Source organism: Salvelinus alpinus, chromosome 20 (assembly GCF_045679555.1).
Source record: "Salvelinus alpinus chromosome 20, SLU_Salpinus.1, whole genome shotgun sequence".
In the NCBI taxonomy this organism is placed as follows: domain Eukaryota; kingdom Metazoa; phylum Chordata; class Actinopteri; order Salmoniformes; family Salmonidae; genus Salvelinus; species Salvelinus alpinus.
In genome coordinates, this window is record NC_092105.1 from 14612022 (window position 1) to 14629754 (window position 17733).

At 42.1% G+C, this 17733-nt stretch overlaps 1 protein-coding gene across 1 annotated transcript; it reads right to left on the reverse strand.

The window, feature by feature from the left end:
- Positions 1 to 9304: 9304 nt before the first annotated feature.
- On the reverse strand, positions 9305 to 15934 carry LOC139546332 (fibrous sheath CABYR-binding protein-like). Its single transcript, XM_071354612.1, has 6 exons — positions 15811 to 15934; positions 11652 to 13574; positions 10594 to 10676; positions 10308 to 10448; positions 10113 to 10224; positions 9305 to 9932 (listed from the first exon to the last, which is right to left on the reverse strand). The coding sequence occupies exons 1-6, from the start codon at positions 15851 to 15853 to the stop codon at positions 9865 to 9867; spliced, it is 2370 nt and encodes a 789-aa protein (XP_071210713.1). The 5' UTR covers positions 15854 to 15934; the 3' UTR covers positions 9305 to 9864.
- Between the last annotated feature and the right edge of the window lie 1799 nt (positions 15935 to 17733).

The window sequence follows — 17733 nt, forward strand, 5'->3', positions numbered from 1 at the left end:
AACCTAAGTGTATGTAAACTCCCGACACACAAGTGCTCATTATATGTGGGAACTCTTTCAAGACTGTTGGAAAAGCATTCCAGGTGAAGCTGGTTGAGAGAATACCAAGAGTGTGCAAAGCTGTCAGCAAGGCAAAGGGTGGCTACTTTGAAGAATATAAAATATATTTTGATTTGTTTAACACTTTTTTAGTTACTACATAATTCCATGTGATGGCACCGACAGAGATGGTCTCCTCGCTTAAGGTCCTTAGGAAATAACGGTACACGGGGTACCGGTAGTGAGTCAATGTGCGGCGGTACAGGTTAGTCGAGATAATTTGTACATGTAGTTAGGGGTAAAGTGACAATGCATAGATAATAAACAGCGAGTAGCAGCAGTGTAAAAACAAATGGGGGGGGGGGGTGTCAATGTAAATAGTCCGGGTGGCCATTTGATTAGTTGTTCAGCGGTCTTATGGCTTGGAGGTAGAAGCTGTTAAGGAGCCTTTTGGTCCTAGACTTGGCGCTCCGGTACCGCTTGCCGTGCGGTAGCGGTACCAGAGTGTATATATAGTTCCTGGATGACAGGAAGATGATGACGTGGCCCCAGTGATGTACTGGGCCGTACGCACAACCCTTTGTAGCGCCATACCAGGCGGTGATGCAACCGGTCAGGATGCTCTCAATGGTGCAGCTGCAGAACCTTTTGAAGATCTGGGGACCCATGCCAAATCTTTTCAGTCTCCTGAGGGGGAAAAAGTGTTGTCGTGCCCTCTTCACGACTGTCTTGGTGTGTTTGGACCATGATAGTTCGTTGGTGATGTGGACACCAAGGAACTTGAAACTCTCAACCCGCGCCACTACAGCCCCGTCAATGGAGGCCTGTTCGGCCCGCCTTTTCCTGTAGTCCACGTATCAGCTCCTTTGTCTTGTTCACATTGAGGGAGAGGTTGTTGTCGTGGAACCACACTGCCAGGTATCTGACCTCCTCCCTATAGGCTGTCTCGTCGTCGTCAATGATCAGGCCTACCACTGTTGTGTCATCAGCAAACTTAGTGATGGGGTTGGAGTCGTGTTTGAGCACGCAGTTGTGGGTGAACAGGGAGTACAGGAGGGGACTAAGCACGCACCCCTGAGGGGCCCCAGTGTTGAGGATCAGGGTGGCAGACGTGTTGTTTCCTACCCTGAACTCTGAGCTGTAGTCAATGAACAGCATTCTCACATAGGTGTTCCTTTTGTCCATGTCTGCAAACTACCAAATAACTGTCATCAAGTGGTGAAAGGCCTCAACAGTATAATAAGGACAGAGGACAACACTCTCTGTTTAGTGACTGTGACTAACACGGCTTGAATGTGTTGAATCTCCAGATATGATTGGATAAGGTTGTCATATTCATATAATGCGTTGTGAAGCTGATCTAGAGTTCAACACCATGAGAGTTGTGTTGTGAGGGCTGTTCAAAACGGCCCTGTTCTCTAGAAATGAACAATGAACCTGTTTCGGATCATCCAAACAGGCATTCCTTTAAGGTTGCTTTTCTCAACCACTGGGAGGGAGAGAGGGAGAATTTGTGTAATGACGTTTGTGATGAGTCTGTGTGTGTGGTAACTATTGATTAAAATAGAAAGATTAGACAGGGTTGATTGTCACCTGAGAGCTGATAATCCTGCCTCTGTCTCAGTAGCCCTTAAATAGCCTCTGTAATCACACTCATACACAGCTATGTGAGTCCCAACATGCCTCATATTGTGTGTGAAAGGCTGCTAAGCTCCTGGGGGATGGGCGTGCAGTTGTTCTGTCTTCTCTCAACTACTCATACAAACTGGCACATATTCACAAACAGATGCATACACACTCTTTGTCATCCCTGTGGGCAACGAGAGACTGAGAGTTGTAATATAAGAGCTGGATGTGAGCAGCCCTGGTCGTCATGGGATACTGTTGGCCCGGGAACTAATGCTTTCATGGACAGAGTGGCTCTTCCCTGATCCTACAGATGACATGCAGAAAACACTGGAACGTTTGGAATTGTGAGGCAGATGAAGAGAGAAAGCCATGTGTGGGTTATATTTGGGCCACGTAGCTAGTGGGTCGTTCCACAAAATGAGTGCCTTTTGCGTCCCTTTGATATTTAAAATAGAAATTGTGCACAAATATAGACTTTTAAAAGCCTGTTATATTAAGTGCCTGTAATATGAGGTGCCCTTTAATATAGACTACATGGAACATTTTATAAATCAGATTTTTAATAAAAATAAAGACTTTCTAAAGTGTCAAAATGAAACATTTTGACATGTCCCTCTGCATCCTCTGTGACTTCTAGGAAGATTTTAACTGACATTTCTCCAAGATTTCACCGTCATTATAAAGTTATTTTGTTGATTTGACAGAGTCAATGTCTGAAGATGATTATTTATTAGTGATTCATTATTTTAAGGTCAACCTGTTACGTGAACTGAACGTTTATTTTAATATGGTGAAACTATTCTTCTTCTTCTTCTTCTTATTTTTTACATCTATTAGTCAAATGATAGTGTAAAATCAGATGAGTTGGTTACATTTACATTTTGGTCATTTAGCAGACGCTCTGAGGGATCCCCCTCCCCACTGTTTTTCATATCACCCTCTCCTTGTTCTGGAAAACAATTGCACATCCTCCCCGTCATAGAATTAACTCCAAATAATGTTTACGACCACAAATAAAAATAATTGTCGGGACCCTGTGTTAATAAAGGTGGATGTCGACTTTGCCACTTCAGCGTGCTTTTGAGGCTCAGTTGATGCTACGCAGGACTATGGGCCAGAAGGTTGAGGTTTCGCTGACCACCACCGACAGCAAACTCTCCCTGCCTGTTTCTTACACTATGGTCAGAGCAGGCTGCAGACAATGATCAGCTAGGTGGAAATGACATTTTCAACATTTTTATGCTCTATTTATAATTTATATTATCCAGGCTGTAACCGGCTGTGATTGGGCGTCCCATAGTGCGGTGCACAATTGCCCCAGTGTCGTCTGGGTCTGGCCATTTTCCACCAGCAGGTTTCTGTGCCAATGCACCACAGCCAATAAGCAAAGCATACCGACTTTGGACGCTTCAACTTGGTGGTTTGCGTTTTCAGCACCACAATCTGCACAGTTTGGATGCTGGAATTATATTGTGGCAGATTTAGGCATAGGCAACATGTGCAGCTGCCCAGGGCGGCATGGGGCGCCAGCACACAAAAAAAGTTTAAATAAATAAATATATCTATATTTATTTATTTAAACTTTTTTTGTGTGCTGGCGCCTCATGCCGCCCCCGGCAAGATGCCGCCCTGGGCAGCTGCACATGTTGCCTATGCCTAAATATATATACATACAGTTGAAGTCGGGGGTTTACATACACTTAGGTTGGAGTCATTAAAACGCGTTTTTCAACCACTCCACAAATTTCTTGTTAACAAACTATAGTTTTGGCAAGTAGGTTGAGGACATCTACTTTGTGCATGACATAAGTAATTTTTCCAACAATTGTTTACAGAAAGAATATTTCACATATAATTCACTGTATCACAATTCCAGTGGGTCAGAAGTTTACATACACTAAGTTGACTGTGCCTTTAAACAGCTTGGAAAATTTCAGAAAATTATGTCATGGCTTTAGAATCTCCTGATAGGCTAATTGACATCATTTGAGTCAATTGGAGGTGTACCTGGGGATGTATTTCAAGGCCTACCTTCAAACTCAGTGCCTCTTTGCTTGACATCATGGGAAAATCAAAAGAAATCAGCCAAGAGCTCAGAAAAAAAATTGTAGACAGCAGCCGTCATACCGCTCAGGAAGGAGACGCGTTCTGTCTCCTAGAGATGAACGTACTTTGGTGCAAAAAGTGCAAATCAAAGGACCTTGTGAAGATGCTGGAGGAAACAGGTACAAAAGTATCTATATCTACTGTAAAACGAGTCCTATATCGACATAACCTGAAAGGCCACTCAGCAAGGAAGAAGCCACTGCTCCAAAACTGCCATAAAAAAGCCAGACTACTGTTTGCAACTGCACATGGGGACAAAGATCGTATTTTTTGGAGTAATGTCCTCTGGTCTGATGAAACAAAAACAGTACTGTTTGGCCACAATGACCATCGTTATGTTTGGAGGAAAAAGAGGGAGGCTTGCAAGCTGAAGAACACCATCCCAACAGTGAAGCACGGGGTGGCAGCAGCATGTTATGGAGGTGCTTTGCGGCATGAGGGATTGGTGCACTTCACAAAATAGATGGCATCATGAGGAGGTAAATTATGTGGATATATTGAAGCAACATCTCAAGACATTAGTCAGGAAGTTAAAGCTTGGTCACAAATGGTCTTCCAAATGGAAAATGACCCCAAGCATACTTCCAAAGTTGTGGCAAAATGGCTTAAGGACAACAAAGTCAAGATATTGGAGTGTCCATCACAAAGCCCTGACCCCAAACCTATAGAAAATTTGTGGGCAGAACTGAAAAAGCGTGTGCGAGCAAGTGTAACAGTATAACTTTAAACCGTCCCCTCGCCCCGACACGGGCGCGAACCAGGGACCCTCTGCACACATCAACAACTGACACCCACGAAGCGTCGTTACCCATCGCTCCACAAAAGCCGCGGCCCTTGCAGAGCAAGGGGCAACACTACTTAAGTCTCAGAGCAAGTGACGTAACTGATTGAAATGCTACTAGCGCGTACCCGCTAACTAGCTAGCCATTTCACATCCGTTACACTCACCCCCCTTTCACCCTCCTCCTTTTTCCGCAGCAACCAGTGATCCGGGTCAACAGCATCAATGTAACAGTATAACTTTAGTACGTCCCCTCGCCCCGACACGGGCGCGAACCAGGGACCCTCTGCACACATCAACAACGGTCGCCCACGAAGCATCGTTACCCATCGCTCCACAAAGGCCACGGCCATTGCAGAGCAAGGGGAAACCCTACTTCAGGTCTCAGAGCAAGTGACGTAACCGATTGAAATGCTATTAGCGCGTACCCGCTAACTAGCTAGCCATTTCACATCCGTTACACAAGGAGGCCTACAAACCTGACTCAGTTACACCAGCTCTGTCAGGAGGGATGGGCCAAAATTCATCCAACTTATTGTGGGAAGCTTGTGGAAGGCTGCCTGAAACATTTGACCCAAGTTAAACAATTCAAAGGCAATGCTACCAAACACTAATTGAGTGTATGTAAACTTCTGACTCACTGGGAATGTGATGAAAGAAATAAAATCTGAAATAAATCATTCTCTCTACTATTATTCTGACATTTCACATTCTTAAAATAAAGTGGTAATCCTAACTGACTTAAAACAGGGATTTTTTACTTGGATTAAATGTCAGGAATTGTGAAAACTGAGTTTAAATGTATTTGGCTAAGGTGTATGTGAACTTCTGACTTATATTCCGAATGGTGACATTTGCGCTATTGGTTTTCTATCGCTCATTTGTACATCACGTTAATGATATCATGTCACCGTGTGCGACTGTGGGTCAATTAACCTTGTCGGAGTGGGCGCCCTGATTCTAGTTTGTGAGCTAGGCAGGCTACTGCCTGGGAAAGTCTCCCACTCAGAAGTACGAGAGGGGGCGGGGGTAGGTTGACCTCAGGTCTCACCACTGGAAGCCCGAGGTAGGGAGAGCGGGGGAATCTATCAAATAGCGCACCTCTAACTTTGTACAGTACTAATGCAATTAGTTGTGCAATTTAGTTTGTGTGTTTCTTGTTTGAAGTGCAATAATCAGGTTATCTTCTTTATAAGTGTGTTATTCTATTTGTGTAATATAAGATTTCTGCAATTTATTTTTATTTGTGTTTTTTTGTTAGCAATAGTGTAATAATTTGATTCACTGTTTTATTTGTATTTATATACTACAATTTCTTTCTATTTTTTTTTTTTTTTAGTTCACCTTTATTTAACCAGGTAGGCTAGTTGAGAACAAGTTCTCATTTACAACTGCAAACTGGTCAAGATAAAGCAAAGCAGTGTGACACAAACAACAACAGAGTTACACATGGAATAAACAAAGATACAGTCAATAACACAATAGAAAAAAAGTCTATGTACAGTGTGTGCAAATGAGGTAAGATAAGGGAGGTAAGGCAATAAATAGGCCATAGTGGCAAAATAATTACAATTTAGCAATTTTAACACTGGAGTGGTAGATGTGCAGAAGATGAATGTGCAAGTAGAGATACTGGGGTGCAAAGGAGGAAAAAATAATAATAACAGTATGGGGATGAGGTAGTTGGATGGGCTATTTACAGATGGCTATGTACAGGTGCAGTGATCTGTGCTCTGACAGCTGGTGCTTAAAGTTGTCTTTGTTACTTATTTTTGGATATTTATGAGTCTTATTGTTATATATATATTTATATAGTTTTAAATGTTATGATTATTTATTTGTGTTGTTCCAAATGTCGGAATAAAAATTACAGTTAGTGCAGAATGGTGCTTTTTTTTTTTTAAGGGGGGTTCGCCCAGGAAGCTAGAACCGCCACTGCGCAGGAGACTTTTGAAGTAGCGTAATTAGATTAAAACATTGTGACTGGTTGTTTTTATGCCACACATAAAAGGTAATAGATTTTAAAATATCAATTACAAAAATGTTGGCTATATTGTTCTAGGTGCGCGAGGAATAGCCACTCGGATTGGAGAGGAGGGAGAGTGCTGTTTAAGCTTTCCTGAATAACTGGGTCTGCTGGTAGCATATGTGGCCACGTTATTATAGGACGATTTGAGAGAATTATGATCCACAACAGACAGTGCATCGAAAGTAGACCCACATCTGATCCAAATGGAATGAAATATTCAAATCACAAGGCTCTTTTGCTCTGTTATTCAAATGACATTTTCACTGCAGTTTACAGCCTAGAGTATAATTGTTTTACTCACTTGAAAACAATAATGCAATTATTAATTGTATTGTGGTGTTGTAGGCTAGCCTAGGAAGGATACTTGTATTGTTCTTAAACAAGATCGATAGGGGAGCTTTTTGAGTTCCGTGTTTAATGCGCAATGACGCACCTGGCCTCTCCGCTTATATTGAAAATTGGTGCAGCTTTGAAAGATTTTATGTGTGGTGTCATTGCTAGTTAGCATATTGCAGATCTGGACAAACGATCAACCTACCTCTATTGTTACTATGAATGGTGGATAGAAGGCAGCATAGACAGTTAGACTGGTACACGATACTGACTTGTGGCGTGTGGAAAAGCGTAGTGTGCATGAGGGAAGTTTCCAAAACAGCTTGATATAGGGGAGGAACATGCACGTAGATGAAGAACTTTGACTAGGATGGAAGACATTTTATAGTCAAACCTGCTAAAGAGTGAATGTAAAGCAGGGAAAAAAACAATCCTCCCCAAAGCAAAAAAATAAAATGATAGACAACCCCCCCAATTTCGAACTGTTCCTTATTAACCAGAGCAATTTAGGCTGCGTTTATTCTTGGTTCTTACTTGCGTCCTTTGTCCTAATCTTGTCCACATTCTGATTGTGTCCACATTTTTAGACAGGTGTAGACAATCAAAAGACACAAAGTGATCTGATTGTGATCAGATCTTCCTGCCCACTTCCAGAGGTAGTCAGACACACAGTGTGTCTGGATATCTTACAAGTGTAGACAGAGCTGGACAAAGAAACAACTTAAATCATCATTATTCCACTCTCTAAAATCATTTACAGGTTGCACCATTAACTGATTACATCAATATGTGTCTTACAATAAATAAATACATATTATTTTCAAAGAATAGCTCTTAAATAATTTGCATGAAGTAAGGAACTAGAAAATCTGGTCACAATGAAGACGCAGTGGACGGATAAAAGACACATTTTTATACCATTTGTAGACACATTTCTGGAAATGTGTGCACAATCAGAATGTAGATAAGGTCAGGAGAAAGGACCCATGTTAGCACCAGGTATAAACGGGGCTACAGAGCGTCATATACAGTACCGTCCATTCAAATATTTGAGAAGTACAAAAGTAGGTAGAACTAGTAAAAAGCAACGCTCCTTCGCTGCGTTTGTGTAATTTGTGTAAAGTGCGTAGCAGCCTTTTACATTAGTGCTTAGATGGTTCTACTCTTTTTGGAAATGTTCTGGTGTTTTGTGGCGGAACACGTCAACCTTTTTGCACATAACATGTCATCTTTGTTACCCATAGATAGACAGGCTAGAAATGTTTTAACAATTACATTTTGCATTCAATTGCCACTCTCTGTTGCGCACAACAAGCTTCCTTCCATTCCCCCTATCACAAGGGGATTTGTTACGGTCAACCCTGTTACGGTCAACCCTGTACAATTATTTGGCACTTAAATTTATTTAACCTCTTGTGATGGGAAAACATGTTTTTTATTAAGTTTAACATGTGCTCTTATGACAGAATGTTACTTTTAGGTGAAATGAAGTGTATTTTCCCCAAGTTACACTACTCAAAAGCAGTGGTGTAAAGTACAAAGACTTTAAAGTACTACTTAAGTAGTTTTTGGGGTATCTGTACTTTACTATTTATATTTTTTACAACTTTCACTTTTACTTCACTACATTCCTAAAGATAATTATGTACTTTGTACTACATACATTTTCCCTGCCACACAAAAGTACTCATTACATTTTGAATGCTTAGCAGGACAGGAAAATGGTCCAATTCACGCACTTATCAAGAGAACATCCCTGGTCATCCCTACTGCCTCTAATCTGGCGGACTCGCTAAACACATTCTTCGTTTGTAAATTCTGTCTGAGTGTTGGAGTGTGTCCCTGGCTATATGTAAATAAAAAAATCTTGAAAATTGTGTGGTCTGGTTTGCTTAATATAAGGATTTTTTATATTTTTATACATTTACTTTTGATACTTAAGTATATTTAAAACCAAATACTTTTTAGACTTTTACTCAAGTAGTATTTTACTGGGTGACTTTCACTTTTACTTTTCTTTTCTTTACTTTTACTACATTATGACTTTTGGGTATTTTTTCCACCACTGCTCAAAAGCCACCTAATTGGTGGAACGACCTGATGTATGGTTCTAATGTATGGGTCTAATGTATGGTTCTAATGTGGGCTGTATGTGAGTCATATATGTGTCTAATGTGGGCTGTATATGAGCCATAGACCCACAGCAGTTTTCTTGCTGGGTTAACAGTGCTGAGCCAAAGCGCCCCAGATAGCACTTTGCTATGACCTTAAAGCTTAGCTATAACTGGGTGCCATAAAAATGGAGTCATCTCAAATATGAGACCAGTGAGCAAACATGCATGCACACCAAGATAAGTTAGTAATACTGAAACACAGGACCAAGAACGTTTCTAGCAAAAATGTCCCTTTATAGAATTCATTACAGTCATTTATATAACTTTTACACAAACATATGAACATAGTTCTATTTTCAAAATATAAAAAGTGCTTTCCTATGGCTCTAAAATAGATTGTTTATCATAGAGAAATAATATCTTACAGTGTGAATGCAGTTAAATGTTTAAGAATCTCTTTCACCACTGAAGCCAGGTACTTGAATCCCCCGTGACTCAAACTGGAAACCTCCTGAGAGGTTCAAAGTGCAAGGGTCATAAAATCTGACACCGCTGTGTTCCTAGAGCTCGGGATAGAGGATGCACTAATATGTACAGCTCTAGGATCAGTTTCCCCCAAATATTCCACACTGGGATGAAGAATGTAATCTGACTTTAGATCAGTGTCTAGGGCAGTGGAGAACAGCTCAATATAATGGCTGGAATGGAGTTAATGGAATGGTATCAGAAACATGTTTTTCATGGATTTGACACCATTACATTCCATCCATTATAATCCAGTCCAGCCATTATTATGAGCCGTTCTCCCCTCAGCAGCTTTATCCTACTGTTTCCTAGACAGGGTGAGAGCAGACAAACGCTCGCAGATCCCAGCACGGCATATCATTGAACTTCCCATTTCCTGAAAAGCAGAAAACAAACATCAATAATAGCCCATATAACAGAACAACAAAGTGTTATTCAATTGTATAAGTCATCAGTCATTATATTATCCATAGCTATCCTTCCATACTCTCAATGGCAGTATGGATGTATGCTCAAGAATACATTACACGATTAGTTAGCTTTCAGTCGTACGTACCAAGTGCCAGTAGCTCCAGACAGTTCTCCACCCCTGCCGTGTAATTGGGCTCGCCAGGCAACCAATCCTCATAGGACCAGTGGGCACCGTCCAACCAGATGAAGCGACCAGTCTGACAGAGTAAATAGGATAAAATGTGTAAACAAATAAACAGGATAGTGACACACACACACACACACACGTACACACACTCACGTCCAGGTAGCGTAGTCCTCCAACCCAGGTGCGTGTGTATCCTCCGATCTGTTGCAGCATGAGGTCCATGACCTGTCTGTGGATGGTCTGACTGGTGATGGATGCCAGGTGGCCACGAGGGAAGTTAGCCTGGCAGTAGAACTGCAGAGGAGCAGAGAAAACACGGGTTAACTGTTTACATGTTTGTTGAATTAGAGATGGTGAACGATTCACTGAGAGACAAAACAGAGAAGGAACAGAGAAAACATTAAAACATGAAAAAAACAAGATATTAGTTCCCACTCACCTCAGCATCTGAAGCTGTCTTTGGGCCTCTGAAGAACTGGTAGCATTTCCCCTCCAGGACCACACCACTGCAGGAGCTCCTCCCTGTGGTAGAAATCAGCATTGCAACGTCATTTCATATTTTACACGTTTGTGTAAGTGTGTGCATGTGTCACAGAAGGCCGCTGAGGGAAGGACGGCTCATAATAATGGCTGGAACGGAGCGAATGGAATGGCATCAAACACATGGAAAGCACGTCTTTGATGTATTTGATACCATTCCACTGATTCCTCTCCAGCCATTATCAAGAGCCCGTCAACCCCAATTAACGTGCCACAAACCTCCTGTGAGATGTGTGTGTGTGATTGTTGGAATATGTGGACCTCCCTCCATCTCACTGGTTGATGCTTATTTATAAAACCCTCTTAGGCTTCACTCCCCCCTATCTGAGATATCTACTGCAGCCCTCATCACCCACATACAACACCCGTTCTGCCAGTCACATTCTGTTAAAGGTCCCCAAAGCACACACATCCCTGGGTTGCTCCTCTTTTCAGTTCGCTGTAGCTAGCGACTGGAACGAGCTGCAACAAACACTCAAACTGGACAGTTTTATCTCAATCTCTTCATTCAAAGACTCAATCATGGACACTCTTACTGACAGTTGTGGCTGCTTTGTGTGATGTATTGTTGTCTCTACCTTCTTGCCCTTTGTGCTGTTGTCTGTGCCCAATAATGTTTGTACCATGTTTTGTGCTGCTACCATGTTGTGTTGCTACCATGTTGTTGTCATGTTGTGTTGCTACCATGCTGTGTTGTCATGTGTTGCTGCCTTGCTATGTTGTTGTCTTAGGTCTCTCTTTATGTAGTGTTGTGTTGTCTCTCTTGTAGTGATGTGTGTTTTGTCCTATATTTATATTTATCATTTTAATTTACATTTTTATTCCCAGCCCCCGTCCCCGCAGGAGGCCTTTTGCCTTTTGGTAGGCCGTCATTTAAAATAAGAATTTGTTCTTAACTAACTTGCCTGGTTAAATGAAGGTTAAATAAATAAATACAAATAAAAAAATCTCTCTCACCTGTAGGTTCACGTTGGGCCATGTTCTCCATTAGCCCCACCTCCTCCATATTTAAAGACCGCCTCTCCCTCTCTGGTTCCACCCACATGCGCGCCTCTCCATCCATCATGGGGCCCTCGCCCATCATGGGGCCCTCGCCCATCATGGGGCCCTCGCCCATCATTGGCTGCTCCATGAGAGGCCTCTCTCTTACTCGAACCCCCTCCTCCAAAAGCAAACGCTCTTCCCTAAGACGCCTCTTCTCTTCTAGAGGTTCCAACTCCATCATTGGCTCCTCTACCATCACAGCTGAGTCTGTCATTGGATAATGCCCAGTGTATAGCCCCTCCCTCATTTCAGGTTCCAGCTCCATGATTGGTTCCTCAGCCAGGAAGTACTCCCTCTCCATCATAGGCCCCATGTCTTCCATCAGTTCCCTCACTGGCTTCTCTCCCTTGATGGCGTAATCTGTCGTGATTGGATTCTCTCCAAAAGGCACATCCCTAATTTCAGGCTCCAGTTCCATGATTGGTTGTTCCGCTATGACATACTCATCGTCTTCCTTCAGGCTAGGCCCCTCCCTTAGCAACGGCTCTAGTTCTGTCATTGGCTCCTCTTCCAGATCAAAATTATACATCATTTCTGGAGACATCTTGTTGCCATCCATAGGACTGCCTCCTCTCCAATACTGTTCAATCAAACTGTCCTCTGGTAGTGGTTCGAAATCCATGATTGGCTCTTCAGCCATGACATTTTCACCCTCCATAAGAGGGCCCTCCTCTTGGTAGGTGAGCCCCTCATCCATTGCAAACGCCATCTCCACCTCTGTCTCCATTTCTATTTCAGGTTCCATTTTTACCCTTGGTACTTCTGGTTCCTCCATTTCTGGTTCTTCCGTTTCTTTTCCTTCCATCTCTAGTTCTTCCATCTCTGGTTGTTCCATATTTAATCCCATCTCTGCTTCTTCCATCTCTGGTTTCCCCATCTCGGGATCTTCCATCCTCAGTAGATCCTCTTTCATCTCAGCCTCCATCTCCTGCTCATGCTGAGCCTCCTCCTCTGCTGCTGGGCCCACCTCCACCAACTCCTCTACAACCACAGAGGCCACATCTTCCCGTGGTTTCTCCTGTCCGACAGGGCTCAGTGCTTCTGGTTTCTCCTGATCATCAGGGCTCAGTGCTTCTGGTTTCTCCTGATCATCAGGGCTCAGTGCTTCTGGTTTCTCCTCTGCGGCAGGGCTCAGTTCTTCTGTTTTTTCCTGCACTGGAGGACTCAGTTCTTCTCGTTTCACATGCATTGGAGGGCTCAGTTCTCCTCGTTTCTCCTGCACCGGAGGGCTCAGTTCTTCTGGTTTCTCCTGGGCTTTCTCTACTGGTTTCTCCTGGGCTTTCTCTACTGGTTTCTCCTGGGCTTTCTCTACTGGTTTCTCCTGGGCTTTCTCTACTGGTTTCTCCTGGGCTTTCTCTATTGGTTTCTCCTGGGCTTTCTCTACTGGTTTCTCCTGGGCTTTCTCTACTGGTTTCTCCTGGGCTTTCTCTATTGGTTTCTCCTGGGCTTTCTCTACTGGTTTCTCCTGGGCTTTCTCTACTTTCTTCTCCAGCTCCACAGTGTCTTCTGTCTCTGGTTTCTTCTGAACCACTGGCATCCATTCAGCTGGTTTTTCATGTCTTACTGGAATCACCTGTAAATCCAGGCTGGGTTCCACTAGATTCTCTTGCACCAGGGGGCTCAGCTCTTCTGGTTTCTCCTGCACTAGAGGGTTCAGTTCATTAGGTTTCTCCTCCACCACAGAACTAAGCTGGGTTTGTTTTACAATCGCCTCAGTGTTCCAGCCAGCTGGTTTCTCCAGGTCTCTCAGGACTGGGTAGATCTCTCTCTGGTGCAAAGATGGTTTCCATTCATCAATCCATTCATCCATGACTCCATGTGGTCTCCCCAGAGCCACTGAGAAATAGAGAAAAATCAGAAGTGCTTCAATTGACCATTTGTAAGTCGCTCTGGATAAGAGCGTCTGCTAAATGACTTAAATGTAAATGTAATTACCCATTTTAACCTGTGCAATAATTGCAGCGTTTTTTAAATGGCCCTGGACAAAAATAATGCACTTTGTAGAAAATATGGAATGATTTGAGATTCAGAAATTTAGTAACTCTGATCCCAGGTATACAGTAGTGCATATCAGTATTGAATCATAAAGTGGCGCAGCAGTCTAAGGCACTGCATCTCATAAGAGGCACCACTACAGTCCCTGGTTCGAATCCAGGTTGTATCACATCCGGCTGTGATCGGGAGTCCCATAGGGCGGCGCACAATTGGCCCAGCATTGTCAGGGTTTGGCCAGGGTAGGCCGTCATTGTAAATAAGAACTTGTGCTTATCTGACTTGCTGAGTTAAATAAAGGTTAAATATTTGTTTTTTATAAAACCACCTCATGGAGATAAACTAAAGGATTATCAGGTAATGATAAGGGTACATGTAATGCTGATATGAGCCTAGACAACAGAGATTGAGGTTTGATCACAAAGTCACAGTGACTCTAACTTTCACTTTCACAGTCTTAGACTTTCTTTAAAAGATTTGAAAAGAGGAATATTAATTATTAAGTTCTTCTTTTAGTAAGACCATCACATTCCAGCCCCCCCAAGTACTGTACAGTGCCTTCGGAAAGTATTCAGACCACTTGACTTTTTACACATTTTGTTACTTTACAGCCTTATTCTAGAATTGATTAAATAAATACAAATCCTCAGCAATCTGTAGACAGAAAATCCTGTTTTTGCTTTGTCATTATGGGGTACTGTGTGTAGATTGATGAAGGAAAAAAACATTTGAATCAATTTCAGAATAAGGCTGTAACGTAACAAACTGTGGGAAAAGTCAAGGGGTCTAAATACTTTCCGAAGGCACTGTATATCTTAAAAACATATATTAGCTTGAGTGACCCTAAAATACACTGTACTGGTATTGCAAACAAAATGCACACAACAATACGCACAGAGGGGCCAAGCAACAGAAGAGCTATGTGGCGTAGCACAGTTTCGCGCGGCCCGCAAGGTCCAAGCTGTCACGTTCCTGACCTGTTTTCTGTTAGTTTTTGTATGTGTTAGTTGGTCAGGACGTGAGTTTGGGTGGGCAGTCTATGTTTTCTGTTTCTATGTTGGTTAATGGGTGAGCTGATATGGTTCTCAGTTAGAGGCAGGTGGTTTTCATCTCCTCTGACTGAGAATCATATTAAGGTAGGTGGTTTCACATTGTTTGTCGTGGGTGGATGTCTCCTGTGTCTGTGTTTGTCGCGCCACACGGGACTGTTTCGGTTTGTTTGTCAGTTCGTTCTTTTGTGTAGTCATTTTTCCTGTTCGTGAGTTCTTCGTTTTATGTAAGTTCGCATGTCCAGGTCTGTCTACTCCGTTTTGTTATTTTGTTAGTTATTCAAGTTAGTTCATTTTTTGTCTTGTTAAATAAATTCATAATGTCCTATTCCAACGCTACATTTTGGTCGAATCCTCTTCATCCGAAGAGGAGGAGGAAATCCGTTACACAAGCTAATGCTATTTTACACATTTTGCCATGAGAGAAAATGTTGCTGTTTTAGAGCTTAGGGATTCTTGAAAGATGGGACAATCTCAAATATTTGTCTTAATATTAGCAACATTTTAAATATATATTTTGATAGACCAAAGTATCAGCTATCACACCATGTAAAGGAACAACCACCCAACTAACTGGATATACGTCAACTCCATCAGACACCATAAAATACATTTCATTTGAACAATTACTGTCCAAGTGTTAAAAGTCCTTAATTCTCTAATTCTAACAGTATGTTATTCAAATAGGTATTAATACAAATCTCTAAACTTCTTTTTATGTTGTTTTATAGCGCTATGAAATGTTCCAGGGCTAATTTCAATAGCATTGTGACATGTTTTTCTACATTTAGAACATAACATTTATATATATTAAAATTCCCCTAAACGTAAACTTTAAGCTCAAATAATTACATATATCTACGTTTTTTAGGATTGTTCCGACTTTCAAGAATCCCTGAGATAATTTCTTGCTATTCTACACATTTTGCCATTAGTCTTAAGGAAAATTTCCTGTCATTCCCCCCCAAAAATCATGGCTTAATAGAAGAGAACTTTGAGAACTTTCTAGAGCTCTCACTGAGACACCTTACCTGCCAGGCTCAACAACAGTAAGACCAGAGTCTTCATCTTCATCTGGAGAGGGAGAGAAATGACTGATTAGAACACTGAATACTCAAGACACAACTGTCTAACAAATCACCAACCTTGTTCTTTGTGAGTAAAAACAAATAATGAATTCAACGCTTTGCTGTTATTGTCTTACCTGTGAATGTAGTCCAGGTAACGGCTCCAACTGTCTGCTTTGTGGTCTCTTTATAAGCTTGTCATGAGCTCTCCTGACCCGATAAAGAGCTGTTCTTACACACTTTATGACCCCCCTCCCCTAAACCCCCCTCCACTCCTATCACGTGCAGGTTAGTCCATCAACACGTCCCCTACCTCAGTCTCTCTTTAGCAACCCTCTATTTCTCTCCCTCTGCTTCCTCGTTTGACAGACATTACATGGGCCCAAAGTGCACAACACTCTGATAACGTCTCATTACAGAAGAAAAACAATATCCGTATCTCAATATGCAATAACCATATAGCAATAATCAACAACAGTCGCTGGCAGACTTTATTACAGCATGTTTTGGTCACGTGTGTGAGGCCTTGCAGAATGTGTTTAATCTACAATGAATATAAAATGAAATAGTGAATGTAACTCCTACTTCTCACAGGGGCAGATGTATAACATCAGGTTAAGGAATGGCTATTAAACTGTAAAGTCATCCTTTTCTAACAATCCTGCAATGGTTAATTTCCTTTGGATATTTTGAATGTGATTAAAGACATCCTAACAATTGACTTGCCCAAAATCTAAGTCATGACTACCCACTGGACACAGACGTCAGTTCAATGTCTCAATTCTTTGGTTGAATAACTTGGAAACAACATTAATTCAACCAGTTTGTTTCCTGGTTTGGGACATGGGGTAGAAAGTATGGTCCTTGTTCAGACTGAATAGTATGTTCCTATCCCACTAGGGGGCAACCTCCTGATTAAGTGGTCACTACAGAACAGTGAGGTTTGACAGGACAGGATTATACTATTACTATATGCCATTTAGCAGACACTTTCATCCCCAAAAATGTACAGTCATGCGTGCATACACTTTTTGGTATGGGTGGCCCCAGCGGGAATCAAACCAATGACGTTGCAAGCGCCATTCTCTACCAACTGAGCCACACAGAACAGGAGACTGAGGTTCTGTCTTAAAACAATCCAATAGATCCTCCCCTTCAGTGTTTATTGGTTTAGTTCAGCTCAAACTTCTTAAAACAGTTGCTATCAAAAACAAGAACTGATGCTGAAAGTCTGTTTCTAGAGCTAAGGAAAGGGATAGGTCGATAGGTGTAACGGCACCGGCTGAAACTCCCCTAAGATCTTTGGAAGGTTAGGTTGAACCATCATCTAATAGCTACCTATCCGGAAGGTACGAGACTAGATCAGAGGATTGTTTTTCAGTTTAGACTGGGCTAAAGAACGTCAACAGTCAGACACTGAGGAATAAGGAAATGTTTTGTATTTCCATACACAACACATTGAAAGCCAGCCTGTCATTAATCTGTCACTCACGTTTTGTTTTGTGAACTTTGATCCGCTGCTTATCGGTTTTTGTGGCCTGACAAGTAAAGGTAGTAACTATGGTAGTATACTGATGAATGGTGCTTGTGTGGTCATGTGGAGTGAGTGTGTAGTCAGAGGGAATGGTGCCTGTGTGGTCATGTGGAGTGAGTGTGTAGTCAGAGGGAATGGTTGTAGGTAATGGCAATAGGGTTTCATGACAACCCCTCCATCATGTGTCTGATCTACAATTAATATTAAATGAAATAGTGAATGTAGCTCCTACTTCTCATAGGGCGGTGCACAATTGGCCCAGCGTCGTTAGGGTTTGGCCAGGGTAGGCCAAAATGAAATAAAAAACCATGTGCATGTGTGTGTTGAGGTAACAGCAGCGGGGCTCTCTCTCA

What these genes read in the sequence shown, in the direction of transcription:
- LOC139546332 (XM_071354612.1), bottom strand. Translation starts at nt 15,853, where the DNA reads ATGAAGATGAAGACTCTGGTCTTACTGTTGTTGAGCCTGGCAG. An exon ending in GGCCCAACGTGAACCTACAG is followed by an intron (nt 10,677 to 11,651) that starts GTGAGAGAGATT and finishes TTTCTACCACAG; the next exon opens with GGAGGAGCTCCTGCAGTGGT. An exon ending in GAGGACTACGCTACCTGGAC is followed by an intron (nt 10,225 to 10,307) that starts GTGAGTGTGTGT and finishes TTACTCTGTCAG; the next exon opens with ACTGGTCGCTTCATCTGGTT.